Genomic DNA, 15,541 nt, shown 5'->3' on the forward strand with positions numbered 1-15,541 from the left:
AGCACCCACCAAACCCCGCCCCCGCGCACCAATGCACAGATTCACCGTCCGCTGCACCGCCGCCAGCCCGACCTGCCAGAAGGACTTCCACAGGAGCACGCATAAGGCCGCGCGTGCGGCGATGTTGAGGCATCTTTGGCGGTATGGGATGAGGTCGAGGGAGCGGAGGAGGCTCGCGGAGGATGATAACGAGGATGATGATGATGATGATGAGGAGGAGGAGGAGGAGGAGGAGGAGGAGGAGGAGGAGGAGGAGGAGAGGGGTATTAAGAAGGAAAAGGGTATCAAGAAGGAAATGGGTATCAAGAAGGAAAAGGATATCAAGAAGGAGAAGGGCACCAAGCAGCAGGATAGTGTTGTCGTAAAAGCAGAGCCGGAGGATGAAGGCGTTGTTGTCATCAAAGACGAACCAGAAGAAGAGACCACAGGACTAAAAGAAGAGAGCTCCGATGAAGAAGAAGAAGAGGAGGAGGAGGAGGAGCACAAGGAAGAAGAGAGCGACGCGGAGGAGTCTGATCGCGGGAGTGAAGACGAAGACGAAGAAACAGAGGCCACGGACTGGCAATTGCAAGAAGACCAGATGCCACAGAGCCCTATAAGTAGAGCTGAGCGCCTCGCCTCTGAGAAAGAGGAGAAACGGCTACAGAAGATTGCCTTTGACGATGCGCACCTTGACGCCTACGACGCAGATCCGAAGGAGGATTATGATAGCAAGTTCCATGCCCTGGCCCCATTGATGGCTCTAACATATATTGCAGCTGAGGCCGAAGAGCGTAAAAAGGTTAAACGCGATGCAAAACGGGACCTTAAGAAACTTAGTCGTAGGTTGGGAAGGTAGTGTCTTGACAAATTAATAGGCGATCACGATGGATCACTCGCCCTTTCTGCTTAGTCCCCAACTTTGATTGTGTGGGCACGTAGACTTTAGCTCTCTAGAACAGTAATCTAATAAAATTTCTACTTCAATGGAAGAGCAATGAACCTACTCAGTATGGCGTAGCATGTAGTCTACTCTCTTCTAGCGCTCATTCTGCCCGCCCCCAGCTCATTCTATGTTCGTACCTCCACTCCGCCCACGCCCACACCACCTTCCCACCCACAATGCCTCTCCAATTCTCATATTCCGATCCTCCCATCCCATCTAATCCACCTCTGATCTCACTACCCCACCAAGCCCCACCTCTCCCCTTAAAAGCCATAAAGTCTTCCTTCCATCCAAACCCACCCACACCACCCACACCACCCACTCACCCCACCCACACCAACCCATCCAACTTCTTGATCAACTCAAACCAAAAGAGCAACTCCCACTGCTGCCATGTCCACCCGAACACGCCGTAAGCGGCGTACCCGCAGCGAATCGCCCGCCCGCGATGTGAACCCCAGGGTCAGAGACCGAGAGGACCACGCGGTCGCCGAAAATGCGTACTTTACTGAAAGTGATCGGTTCGTATTTAGACCCCCTCTGCTTTCCACCTGTTCCCGCCTTATTCATCTTCTCTATCTCGCACCTATGAAGCCGTCCGCGTGAGATGGGAAACAAGACTATGGCAGCTGCGGCCATAGCTTCTTCTTTCTCCTACTATCACCGCTCTTTTTCTTTCATCTCATCATGCCCCCACTAACACACCAACAGCTCCTTGGGGGTCCGCTCATCCTCCGACGAGACCGCCGCCTCAGAGCCAAGCATAACACCCGAAAACCCACCAGATGGCCCCCGCTCAATGCACTGGCAGCACGAACTCACGCCCGAGCCAGAAGAATATGCACCCAGACAGGAAAGAGGCCACTACAATGTTTCGATACCTAGGCCGCCAGCTGCCCCTCGAGCAATGTTACCCCATGAGCGCTCTTACAACGCCCCTACGACAGCTGCTAATATACCACCTGCTGCCCCGCGAGCACCATACCAAGGTTTTTACGGCTCCTCTACGGTAGCTGCCAGTGTACCATCAACTGAGCCGCGAGGGGTATTGCCCCACCAACGTGCTTATAGTCTTCCTAATGCAAGTATCAATGGGCCGTCACCTGCCCCGCGAGGGGTATTGCCCCACCAAAGTGCCTACAACCCCCCGAATGCAGGTATCAATGGGCCACGAAGTGTCCCACGAGCGATGCCTGGTGTCGATGCACCGCCAACTGCCCCGCAAGGGATGTTACCCCACCAAAGCACGTACAATCCTCCCAATACAGGTATAAATGGGCTGTCAACGAGACCGCGAGCAGTATTACCCCACCAAAGTACTTTCAACCCCCCCAATACGGGCATCAATGGTCCGACAACTGCGGCACTACCACAACGTCCTAGAGCAAATACTCCAGTCTCTAACAGCCCTCCCACCACAGCATATGATATTGTTACAGGTATCAATGGACCGCTGGCTGGCCTTCGAGGGCCGTTACCCCATCAAAGTGCTTATAGCCCCCCTAATGTAGGCATCAATGGACCATCAACAGCCCGTGCGGCACCAGCGCAACGTCTTAGAGCAGTGACTCCAGTCTCTAGCGACAATCCCATAGCTTCTATTGCAAATAGTATCCATAATCCGCAATATAGTGCTCAAGCTGTTCCTGCTACTAGCGGCAATGCTTCTGCTCGTGGTCTACATGGTCCGCATGGTGGAAACAGCATTCATGCTGCCCATGATTTGCAGGCATTGCGTAGTGAAGATGAGGCGAATGTCGCTCGCGCTCAAAATTTCGTTGCAAATAATTTTAACGGTCGAGAGAACGACCAAGGGAGCGGTCAAGGGAATAGCCATAATATTCAAAGAAATCAACCACAGAGTGTCGCTAGAGAGAGTCGAGTTGCACATGGCCGTGGCCCATATGATAGGAATGGTCCGGCAGTAGATTTTGGTAAGTTAAGCTTCGGGAGTGGTATGAGTTAATCTAATTGATTATTGTCTAGATGACCATAGGGATGGTAGGGCTCGTGATCTGAGACGGAATAGAGATGGCGGGGTTCATGATCAGAGAAATAATAGGGGCAACGGTGGCGATTACTCCAGAGACTTTCGTGGCAATAACAACAATTTGACTCCAAGGGTAGTTGGGGCAGATGGAGAACTTCCGGAAAAAGTTTCAAATACTATAAATGGAAAGACCCTTAAGCTAGTAAGTCTCTAGATTCTTAATACCGGCCTAAATGACTGATTGAAATACCAGCCAACTCGTAGGCTCGAGAACACCAGTAGTCATTCAAGAATCACAGTATTCACAAATCACTTTGAAGTTAAATCGCTTCCATGCATCGATATTTTCCAATATGATGTAAGTTTTTTTTTAAACAGGCCCTTGCAGTGGATGTTGGCAAAGCTCACAAATACAAATAGATCCGGGTTACTGGCGATCCAAGGAGGTCTGGCGGATATTTGGACGAATCCGAGATTCAACAATGCTCTCCGAGTATGGTAAGAAAGGTCATGGAGAATCCAGAGATAAAAAATATTCTTGGGCATGGCTTTGTCTTTGATGGTGTCTCCATTGGATGGTCAACAGACAAGCTACCATTTCCCGTTGACCCCTTTAGATATCGCCTTGAACTCCCAGGATCCCGCCCGGGAAGAAAGTTTGGCTGTAACATCGACATCAGCTGCACTGGAAAACTTAGTACAGACCCATTTATTAAATGGCTTCTCAACGATAGTTGTCGAACCACTTCACTAGATGATGTCGCTGATTTCAGCAAGGAAGATCAGATTGAAATCTGCTTGAAATTTCTGAATGCTCTTCTACGTGCCGATCCATCAAAAAGATTTATGAGTGGCCATGGCAATAAATCAACAGCATATTTCCATCGTACGCCAGAAACAACATCAAGTCTCACATCCGCTAACCGGGTTCTCGAAGCCTGGCGCGGCTTCTATCAAAATATCGCTGTACGCTTTGGGAAACTCACTGTCAATGTGGATACCATAACTGCAACATTCATCAAACCTGGTATCATCTTTTTAGATGCGATTTGTGGTTTAGCAAATATAAATATACTGCATGCTGAAGACGTATACCACGCAGAGCCCCAGAGACTGAGGGAGATTGTGAGGAAGTTTATTGGAGTTGGATTCAGAATTAGACACATAAAGGAAGGTCCAAAGAAGGACCTGGTGAGGCGCGTTATGAGACTAACTGAGCATGGCGCATCCAGAGAGATGTTTAGTAAGAGAAGATTTGACATAGATCCAGTTACCGGCGAGGAAACAATGACGATGGAGTCAATAAGTGTTGAAGATTACTACAGACAACAGTATAACATGATTCTGAGATTCCCACAACTACCTATGGTTGTATGCAGAAAGGAGGGGAAGTATCCGTTAGAGTTATGTTATGTTGCTGATGGTGAGCGCTGGACCGAGGCCCTCAAAGGTAAACATACTTCAGATTTTATCAAGTTCGCAACTGCACCGCCACCCGCCCGCAAAGAGCAGATCTGGGAGAATGTGAAGGTAATTGGTTGGCATAAGCAGCGTGTACTCAAGGAGTTTGGGGTGTCGGTAAACCCGGCGTTCATGCAAGTCGAGGCGAACGTTTTGAAACCTGTGATTCCTATCTACCAAAGAGGAACCGAAATCAATGGACTAAGGGTTCCGGGACGTTGGAATTTAGATCGTAAAATATTCTATCAAGTAAGACTCCCGAACGCAACAAAACTATGAATCAAGCTCACGATGGAAACGTTAGGCGCAATCGGTCACTCAATGGGGTCTAATCTACTTTCCCGGTGCTCCACGCACTCGTAGGAGCGATCATGAGCTTAGGAGACTTACCACAACGTGCTCCATAGAATTCAGGAAATACGGAATCCAGATGCCCTCAGGCCCAATTTTAACCAGTGTCTGTGACCCGCAGGGGGACATACCCAAACTTATTCTCGAACTTCTCGTAAAAATCCAGACCCAGACAAGGGCCCGACCAAATCTGTTAGTTTTTCTGCTTGAGTTTGAACAGAAAGATCTATATGCACAAATAAAGCGGATTTGCGATACAAAATTGGGTATTGCATCGCAATGTATGCTTGCTGACATGGCCATTAAAGAGGAAGGTGACAGAGGTGCAGGGCAATATTTTGGAAATGTCGCGATGAAGATCAACATTAAATTAGGTGGAATAAACGCAATGATTGAGGACCCAATTCTCAATGGTATGCCCACCCTTCTGATTGGTTGCGAGGCGTCATACCCAAATCCTTCTCAACTTCGACTGATTCCGCCGCCACCGGCGTTTGTCGCGCTTTCGGCAAATTATGATTTGCATTGCGCACAGTTCAGTGCGGTGACTGATTCACAAGACCCTTTGGACCAAAAGATCGTTCACTTCAGGCCGATGGCACAGGAACTCTTTAACCGCTACAAAGTACAGACCTCACGCGATCCAGAAAGAATCATTTATTTCCGCGACGGACTTTCTGAAGGAGGATATGGGTCGGAATTGAGGACCGAACTTGAGGAGCTCAAGAAAATTACCAACGCCCCTATCACTGTGGTGCTTTGCATTAAGCGCCATCATACACGTTTCTTCCCAGGCCCCGGAGAGAAGAGCGACAGATCTGGAAACGTAGTCCCTGGAACCGTTGTTGAGAACGGAAATGGGAAGGATATCTTTCTTGTTGCTCATATTGCTCTTAAAGGGACCGTTCGTCCTACTCGTTATGTGGCAGTCTATGATGACAATAAGCTCAGTGCCCGTCAATTCCAAGAGCTCTGTAACAACCTTTGTTACGGGTATGGCAGAGCTACTATGGCAGTAAGCATGGGTACGTATAGCCCTCTTTTATCAAGTGACCATTGCCAATCGTTAAATACCTCTAGTTCCGCCGGTTTATTATGCACGCCTCGCCTGTGAACGTGCCCGTTTACACATAGAAAATAATGTGAAACTCGATGGATCACCGGGGATGTCTACATTACCCCAAACCCATAGAAATATACAATACTCCATGGTATTCCCATCCCTATATACCAAGTCTTTACTCCGTATTTTAGCTAACATCATCTCCGCACAGTGGTGGCAATGATTTCTTACACATATACGCGGTTCTTTGATAATCATTTGTAACAAGTGTACGTGGTACGTTGTACGGAGTGGGATCATTTCTTTGCCGTAGAAGTAGAATTGTTATTAAATATGCTACTTTAGAGAGTCTACGTCTTTTTATCCTGTCCTTCATATATGTGATCCCTCCACATCTTAAGTAATCAATCAACCAATCAATCCCTCCACATCTTGAATTTGCTAGCCACGTGACCTATAGACCGAGTGCTAGCTCATGATGCAGCTTGCCTACTAATTTCACGCTAGCCATATCTGAAAAAACGAATAATATGGCCAAGCCCGGGGTCAAATGTCCCAACTAGCTTCTTAACGACTGTCACAGTCTTGAACTAGTACTTCATCACTGTAATCATCCCACTACTCCATCCACTCTCTCTACCTCAGCTACCAGTCTTCTTCCTGTCATTACCTTCAAATTCCGCTACAATCTCAATCCTGTCATCGACACCTATTGCAGTCACAGGGCCGCCCGAGATATATAAAAACCATGGATACCACCGCAATCGCACAAAACCTTATCGTCCTCGGCGCAGGGAAAGTGAAGACCAAACAAGAACACCTCAACCACTCCACCGGGAATATCTTGTTCATCCTCGGCATTCTTGGCACAATCTCCTTGAACGTCTGGATGACCCGTGGCATCCACAACTTCAGAGAGGTGACAACTTGCTGTTCCTGTAAGTTCAACAACCCTGATGCTGGGGGTTTTGCCGCTAACGAAGCGCACAGTGGCTATCGGGATGACTTTTCTAACGGTCCTCTACTTCATCATGGGGAATGTATTGATTAATGGCGGGCTTGGGATGAATAAAGATGAAGTGATGTGTACTACTATTTCCAAGACGATGATGAGTGCCTACTTCTTGATGAAGGTGTACATGGGGTTTTTCTTTTTCAAGAAGGCTAGCTCCCCCTTATTCTCCCTCTTTCCACCCCGAAGACGTAGAGGTGCTAAAACTGTCGAATCAGCTCCGTGAGATTGTAAACATGGTGTCAAAAGGCCATACCCGTACGAGCAAACGGATTAGTGCAAAAGGCTCCTTCTACTACGTCTTCACCCCCATACTCCTCGTCTTCCTAGCCTGCGGCCTCTTCTCAGTCCTCAGGTATCCCCCTCACCCACACTTTCCCCCTCCACCCTCAAAGGCTAACCAAACACCAAACACACCACAGCGTCGAAACCTACCTCAAGCTGCGCGACATTCCGCGCCCTGGAAAAAAGACCTATTGCGTCTTCACCATCTCGTACTCCTACATGATCGTCCCCTTCTTTGTCCTCCTCACTATCGGCACCGTAGCGACCTTCGCCATCTCCTTCCTCTGCTCCTCGCCCCTTTTCTCCCGCAACATACGCAACCACCCCGGCTCTCCCGCCGCGGGCATGGCCGCACTCCTCAGCGCCGTCATCCCCTTTATCAGCGGCGCCTGCTTCATCGGCAAAGGTGGGAGGGAGACAGCATCGCTGACGAACTTAGCATGGGCGGTGGACGTGATGGTGATGCACGTGCTTGTGTGGGCCGCGGAGGGACAGTGGAACTTGGCGAGCACGGAGATGAGGTCGAAGGTGTGTAAGTGCGTTCGACTGCCGAGCCAGATAGTGGGTGGAAGGAGTATTGAGGATAGGAAGGAGAGGATTATGGAGGTGAGGGAGTTGCACAGGGCGATGGAGATGGAGGAGAAGATGTTGCTGAGGGATGAGGAAGATGATGAGGTGTTCGAGATTATCAACCTTGGGGGTGAGAATGAATCGGGTTTGGGCCATGGGTCTTATGAAGAGAAAGAGGGCTCTCCAAGCCCCTTGAGACCTTACTTGAGTTCGCTGGTTAGTCAGAAGAAGGTTGAGAAGGAATACACGCCGACCTGGGTTTGAGTTCACCAGATATCCCCACCTTTTTCTATATACGTATGCTCAATCCCCCCCTTTTTTTTCTCTTTTCTTTTTCAATAATAGTATACATATAGGCGCCTTATAGTTGTGTTTTTTACGGTTTTGTGTATGAATATGAAGATTTAACAATTAGCTGCCAGAACATAACTGCTTGGATTTTTACGACCGCTCAAGATTATTATTCCATACACACTTGTGTAAGTAGTATATCATCCTACAAAGACCGAATGTGAAGGTGGTCGAGAACGTTATATAGTGTGCGAATTATCGTGGCAACATAACAATAGCTACGCTACATCTGTCTTATATTCAAACCCAATCCTGAAAAATCTATTCCACACGTATAGGGATCTTCAAGTAGCATCTTTCAATTTCATCATATATTGGTCAAATAAAATTTATCAAACTCGAGTACATGTACTCAACTCAAGTGCATGCAGGTACATGTACTTGTACGTCATCGACAACTAGCGCAGCCGGTATATACATACAACTATTCACATGACATGGTAATAAATAATATCTGAGTCAACAATATTATATAATTGCAATGTAACATCTGGGTACAAAGACTGGTATAGCACCAGAAACCCGGGTATACAACCTGATCTGAAGAAGCAGAGATTTCCCCCCCGATATGTACCCCTCTTTCCAATTGATTGCCACTCACTCTCGTGCACCCGCTTTTCGAGTGAGACGATTTCTTTGAATTCGTATTCCATCCAAGTACAATAACTTCTGCTCTATCAAGCTTACCTCCCCACCATTTCTCCCCTTGGTGGGAAGATCCGTCCATAGGAACAGGTTAGTCTCAGGTCAGTAATCATATGTTAAGGGCTGAAGGTGAATTTTTTTCTGATCCTGAATCTGCAGAAGTTCGAAGGCTTTCGATGGAACTCTGTAGTCCCGTCGTTTGGCCACCAACGCGTAAACTGATTATATATCTGCGGGCTACTCCAATAGGCCAAACTCGCGAAGTCAATCCAACCAAGCCCCAATCCATAAATCCATAGCTATGATTTTATGCACGTAGCTACTCGCGCGTTCATTTGGTCCCGTCGAGCCTTATGGTTGTATTATAACGATATACATGTATTATCCGGCGATAAACACCACAGAATTCAGTCCAATATGCATAAGTCCCCAGAGTTTACTTATGTCACGCCTCAAAGGGTTAAACTATCAAAACCACTTAGGGCAGACAGCTCAATGCCCGAGCCTTGCACAACGGGCCTAGGCCTTAATCCGACCAGGTACTCAAAGGCAAGATCTAAACACTTGAAACCCCACAAACACAAAGCAGAAATCTTCTCAGCTCCTACGAGTGGAATATCTTGCTTGCGCTTTCCATGCGTTCTCTGCCGTGTAGGGTTAGGGTTGGCCTTGGCACCGTATGCTGGCTCGAACAGCCATCCCAGCCTTGCTTCCCGCACATGCATCCATCCAATGAACACTTCCAGGGCAGTGAAACTATGAAGTTGACATGTCACCTACATTTGGACGATCCTCTTCTTTTCTAATTATATCTAGTAGTGACAACCACAAGAAAGTGCAATTGGGTGCGACTCAGCTGATCGGGGCATCGGGCAATGTTCGTGGCAGGTAAGTACATACACTTTTTCTTGTTCTACGAAGCCTCCCTCCTTTCAATTGATCACATCTGCAGCCTTTGGTGTCAATATGTGGTAGATACTTGGATCGAGAGACTCATGGCGTAATAAAATCCCCTACCGTTGCTGTTGAGGAAGTACTTTAGTTGAGGCTGCATGAAATCAATAGTCCGAACGGACCATACGTAGAGTACGTACGCTTTCTGCACATCTTGATGTACTACATTCGGAGTTATAAGTTTCTTCACCACGGTATATGCCGGTTGGCTGCGGAAGATGGACTGTAATTTCTTGGCTGCGGAATTGCATTTATTCAATTCGACACGATACAATTCAATCGCTAACTACAAAATAAAAGAAGAAAAAAAGGAGTGTAAACACCAAAACCCCCGGGGAAAAGGAAAGAAATACAAGGAATATGAACCCCCCTCATAATCATCAGACATCATCGCATCATACCCGCTCTACAAGAACTGCATAACCATCAATCCGGCCACAAGAGGTAACCCAACGGTCATCTCCCAGTTGGAGATTCCGCTCTTGCCAGCAGCATTCACTGTTTGCTGGGCCACGACCGCGGTATCAGTTGGGGTTCCGGAGGCATTGGCGTCGGCGGCGACCGTGCCCGTGGGCACAGGAGAGGTAACGAAGCCAGAGGCACTATCAGTAAAGACAGGTGAATCGATAGCAGCGGGAGAGTCGGTAGCGGTGGGTGCATCAGTGGCAGCAGGTGCATCAGTGGCATCAGGAGCACCGGTGGCATCAGGAGCACCGGTGGCATCAGGAGCACCGGTGGCATCATCAGGAGCACCGGTGGCATCAGGAGCATCCGTGGCATCAAGAGCATCGGTGGCATCAATAGCCTGTTCAGCTGTAGCATCCGAAGAAGAAGCAGAAGGGGTCGCCTCTACGGTACCTGTAGGAAAAGAAATATCAGAACAACGATTCAGAATGTGGAGTAGATCAGAATTTCGCACCGTTAGCCTTCATTTGTGCGCAGGTGTTTGCAAATCTCGAAACAGCAACGGCGAACTGGGTGATATCCGTTTCCGGGCAGCCATCCTTCATGCATTTGTACGAGCCCTCGTACAGTCCAATTACGGTGGAATTAGTGACATCAGGCTCTGGGGTAGCGCATAGACACTTTAAGTCCACCGTGTCACTAGAATATCAAACTATGTCAGCATATTATGGGAGGGTTTAGGGCGATATAGGGGGATCAAAGATTACCCGCAAGTACTCTCGGTCTCGTAGTAATTTACGAGCCACTCCCAGCATCCAATCGTGCATTCGGGGAGGTCATTGGTATATTCATCCACACTGGTGTAAATATCGCAATCCTCTTGGGCGGCGGTGAGACTAAAGAGCGAGAGTGCTGTAACAGCAGAGATGAGTGTAGAGTATCTCATGTTGATGATTTTAGTTGTTGTTTGAAAGTGCTAGTGTGTTGTGAGGTTGTTGTGATATCTGATGGTGATTTAACTTTGATTTTGTGGGGGGAGGAATGGAGCTATTTATCTATTTCTCCAAGGAAGGTGGGGTGCTAATGATAAAGAATAGATAGCTACAATAGTCACCTCCCGATTCTAATGTAGACGATCTACATACTCTGGAGTAGGAAAAATTACCTACCATGAGAAAAGAAAAAAATAGTGCACTTCTGAACAAGACACGCAAACGCACCTCAAGGCAGAGTGGATCGATTGATAGGCGCAATGCCCAGCTTTCAAGCCTTCTTTGCTTTTCCGATGACGATTAGTGCGGACGAGAGGAGCCAGTACGTACGCACGCTCTACGGCTGAGGGACGAGAGGCAGGCTGTGGTAAGTAATCCCTCAAGGCAGTCGTTCTACTTCTCAAAAGGTGAGAAGGCTAGCTAAGTAGGTATTAAGCCCAACCTCTGTTGACGATAAACACGATTTCGTGCCCTGCCACCTGTTTTCTTCACCACAATACATACGTACTGCGAGCCTCTACTATACGGACGAATACGAGGTGGAACATCCGCTGATGTTGATAGGCTTGGCTTAACACAAAGCATTAAGTACTCTTTGAACACCCATCGACCTATGTACGTATGTACTCGCGCGGGCGCCCAAGAAAACTGTGGTGGATGATAATCTGGTAGCCTATTAGTGCAATTTTGCAATTGCCTTTTTTGTTTGGGCGGCTTCACTCCGACAACACGAGGCATGTATGTAGAATACCTACTCTAGAGTACTCCAAGAAGTACATACTCTACCTTCAAATCGAGAGGCGATGCGAATGCATATGTATGTACCCCACCAATCAACCTATCTGCATGTACTTTGTCTCATCCGCATTACCCGACCTTCTGAGAACTGCCTACTCTAATAAAGTACCAACCGGACCGGCGGTTTAAGCGAAGGAACCTTATAATTTGCTGCAAGAGTGACGACTCATGAACCAGGCTGCCAGCCCCCCAGAACTGGAAGTATCCCCGGCCGAACCGGTCAAACATCAAAAGACAGGAAAATCTTTTATTCAAGCTCAAAGATCGAACTGATTGCTGAGGTGTTACTCGCGTCCTCCATTTTATGCAGCTGCCGAGTACTTTGCTCAACGTGGAGAAGGAGTACCTATGTGGTACGGTCCCCTGGATTAGTCTTCCTGGGCAAGAATCGGTAGCCTTCTCATATTAACAGATCTAGGTAGAAAACAAGGTACTGACATAAGTAATCAACTACATACGATTTTCACCAATCAATGATGCTTCATTGAGGCTTTCGGGGGAGATTCCATTTACAGCCTAATTATCAACTATTCAAATCACAAACTTGGCATATGGGGTAATGGATTGGGAAATCCTGCTTTTGGGGTTAGAGGTGCCTCTAGAGTACTAGTGGCGGTTGTCAAGCTGGAAACATATGGAACCCTAACCCTAGCCCTCAGGAGCGGGATGATTTGGCAAGGGGAAAATGTGGCATATTCAGACGTTCTGAGGGCCGAGAACATAAAGATTCCGTTGCAAATACCTGGCGACTGGGCGGACGGGACTGCCTATCTTGGGTCTAAATGGAAATAATACGTAACACCTCTTTCGAGAAAATGCAAGCCTACATGTAGGCAGAATTTTTAACTGGCAAAGACCACGAACGAGCCGTGAAAAGTTTATTTTATGTTTGGATTCCCCGCGGTTGGTTTGGAATATTGATATCTATCCCCGGCCAATACAGAGAAGGTTTTAAGAGTCTAGTCCTATACTATTGACCTAAGTACATATATCGATCTCAGCAGAACATCAAAGATTGAAAGATGAGCAACTATGTACCGGGGGTTGAGGGTAAGTACTGAGAACCCCTTTTTGGGGAATTTTAAAAAGTGAGGGTTTGTAAAGGAATCTGATTGGGCTGATATAATTAAAATGACACTTGGCAGCCAAGCAGGTATTTGGATAGTCTGCCCCTCAGCTTTTGCAATGCAACCTCCTCAACCTCTTTTCTACTCCTGTTCTTTTCGAACTTCACCAAAACTTCTTTGATAACTTCGAATCAGTACTCAGGTGACCCTGTGAGCAAGAGCTATTCAGTGGTTAATTTTTTGTTTTTTAGGAAAATATTTGAATTTTTAAGTGAAGATAGATAAAACGTCTCGGTATTTTTTTCCACCATATAAATTTTGAGGCCAAGGCCAAAATTCATTGGCTGCTTTTGGTTACCATGGGCGGTTCCCATGCAAAATCAACCAATCCTTCAAGGCGTCTCGGTATTTAACGTGCACACCCGGTACATACAGCATCAAGAACCGAGTTTTTCGTCAAGCCCACCGTATCATGAGAGCCACGGAGGAATAATGAGCCCCGATTGCAAGAGTATCACTTGCGATCTCATGCGACTGGAATCAACTGCGTACTGCCGCACATACATATAAGGTAGTTAGCTTTCTGAATTAGTCTTCCCCTACATACACACCGATCGACGGCCGAGAGCGAGGTGCCTAGTTATTTTCAAGTAACTGAGGTTAACGAGAACTGTCTTTACAGCTAAACATTACCTGGGGAGCTCTCCGGATAGGTTTTGTGGGGTTTCACTCTGAAACGTCACTGGTTCATGGGGGTTGTTGGATTACCTAGATGTCCGACAGGTGCCAAGCCGGTAACGTCCTAGCAAGCTGCGCATGCCCATCATCCCATTGCATGCATGCAAGAGAATATTATTGCTAAAACCTCACTTAGAAATTACAATCCTTTGACTCGACTGCGTAGACGAGTGGCCATAGCCAAGATTGGAATTAGTGATTGCTAGCTTTGGTCAGCCATTCCATATCTAGGAACTCTTTACTCAACATCTTTCGCAATTTAAATGCGTGGGAATGTACATATATGCATATATATCTTATACTTTTTATGGGTGTTTATTGGGGTCAAATATGGTATATCTCTCGGCCGGCAATATTGACAAAGCCTTACAAGTCATATATGGCATTAACTCGAATCGATTCCCGCTCGATCGTCCGTGGAAAGCTTCCTACTGGACAATTGATCTCAGAATTATCCATCAGATCAGTACGGCCGGGTACGTACCGACAGCTCAATAAGCCGACAAATCCTCAGCATTGGGCTTTAGGCCAAAAGCCATGTTTTAAGTTGACCATGTCATGAAACCTGCCTAGAGTATTCGATCATGATTGCTTAGGTAGTACTAGTGTTACCTCCATCGTTGACATATATCCCGCGAATTAAAGCACTGTATAATAGAATATTCTAGATTACTCTTCTTGGGCTATGCCTAGTTAGGCCTAGACACTTCGATCCATTAACAGAAATCCCACACATTTGGAACTGGGTGTATCTGGAGATTTTGGTCTACAGTTCAACCTAATCTCTCCATTTACCTGTTGGATCCGTGGGGTCTACCCCACTAGTGGGAAATGTGAAAGGTTGGCGCCCAAGAATTGGATTGGTGACCGGCAGTTGGGAGCCCTAACCCTCCCCCACACTTAGAGTCTAAGATCAAAACAGAACTAAGTCAAGATTTCAGTGTACGGAGAGTCCTGCCGGGCCCAGAGTAGATCATAGGTATTGGACTACGTAGTAAACCTTTGGCGAAGTAACCTAAGTATTTCATGAGGTTTGGGGGTTGGTTTTAACTGCTGGAGTATGTTTCACCAGCAGAAATACCCGCCGAGTGACTGTAAAGACGTCTGAAAGGTTCATGGAGCTTTCTCATGTACATATTCGAGAAGTACTGCCTTCGAATATATACCGCAAATCCAGGTAGAAACGAAAACCCAAGGCGTTTAAATATCAAAGGTCTACCTATTCCAATTCTTATCCGTAATTAGAGTTTCAAACTTACGTGAAAGACTCCCGAAGATTTACTTCACAAACCAGAAATTACCAAACGTTCATATCGGGGCCATAAAGTCTAGGCCTGCCCTTCCGAACATTATACCCACTTCCAATTAAACCCTAACCCCAAATATCAGCCGCAGAAAAGCGCATGTAGCTCAACGGAAGGGACACCGATTGGGGCAGCATCTGTTGTGCCATCATTTTCGCTTGAAAAAATCAAAGACAAAAAACAAAATAAATTGGGCTTCTTATTCGGAAAGTATCATTAATCGCCAAGGACTATAAGGAGTACGGGCCCGCCCCTTATGCATGTACAAAATCACAGAACCTATGTAGCTACTAGGACTTGGTTTGAGTATCAGAATACGGGCAAAGCCTTGCAAGCTCAAACTATGTAGCTATACACAGAACTCAAGCTGCCATAGCCTCTCCGCCTCCGAGAATGGAAGTAAACTCTATCGAGATAAGCCTCATTATTAAGGCATTGCAATGAGTTCTGATTGCAGAGGTCTGACTCGCGTCCTCCATTTCGTATGCAACAACAACTGACTGATAGTTTCTAGATTAGTATTCGTGGCAGACAACAAGGCAACTAGAAAGAAATAAAAGTGTAGAAAATGCTCACCAGTGGGCAATGATTGGTCAGAGACTTCCATTTACGGTTACCGCGAACAGCCAC

The 15,541-nt window shown here is 46.9% G+C and overlaps 4 protein-coding genes across 4 annotated transcripts; 3 read left to right on the top strand and 1 right to left on the bottom strand.

Moving 5' to 3' along the window:
• Positions 1-31: 31 nt before the first annotated feature.
• On the top strand, positions 32-838 carry H6S33_006898 (uncharacterized protein; the record flags this gene model as incomplete). Its single annotated transcript, XM_044838259.1, has 1 exon — positions 32-838. The coding sequence occupies one exon, from the start codon at positions 32-34 to the stop codon at positions 836-838; it is 807 nt and encodes a 268-aa protein (XP_044689716.1).
• Positions 839-1,318: 480 nt separating this feature from the next.
• On the top strand, positions 1,319-6,013 carry H6S33_006899 (uncharacterized protein; the record flags this gene model as incomplete). Its single annotated transcript, XM_044838260.1, has 11 exons — positions 1,319-1,527; positions 1,637-1,946; positions 2,012-2,241; positions 2,309-2,364; positions 2,437-2,859; positions 2,912-3,117; positions 3,169-3,273; positions 3,336-4,625; positions 4,681-5,752; positions 5,808-5,938; positions 6,002-6,013. The coding sequence occupies 11 exons, from the start codon at positions 1,319-1,321 to the stop codon at positions 6,011-6,013; spliced, it is 4,044 nt and encodes a 1,347-aa protein (XP_044689717.1).
• A 525-nt stretch (positions 6,014-6,538) lies between these two features.
• Positions 6,539-7,921, top strand: H6S33_006900 (uncharacterized protein; the record flags this gene model as incomplete). The annotated part of the gene is made up of 4 exons (XM_044838261.1): positions 6,539-6,728; positions 6,781-6,923; positions 7,021-7,157; positions 7,225-7,921. The coding sequence occupies 4 exons, from the start codon at positions 6,539-6,541 to the stop codon at positions 7,919-7,921; spliced, it is 1,167 nt and encodes a 388-aa protein (XP_044689718.1).
• A 2,092-nt stretch (positions 7,922-10,013) lies between these two features.
• Positions 10,014-10,958, bottom strand: H6S33_006901 (uncharacterized protein; the record flags this gene model as incomplete). Its single annotated transcript, XM_044838264.1, has 3 exons — positions 10,014-10,465; positions 10,527-10,711; positions 10,780-10,958. 3 exons carry the CDS (start codon positions 10,956-10,958, stop codon positions 10,014-10,016), a joined length of 816 nt encoding a protein of 271 aa, XP_044689719.1.
• Between the last annotated feature and the right edge of the window lie 4,583 nt (positions 10,959-15,541).

Source organism: Morchella sextelata (genome assembly GCF_020137385.1).
Source record: "Morchella sextelata strain SCLS chromosome Unknown scls_21, whole genome shotgun sequence".
Lineage (NCBI taxonomy): Eukaryota > Fungi > Ascomycota > Pezizomycetes > Pezizales > Morchellaceae > Morchella > Morchella sextelata.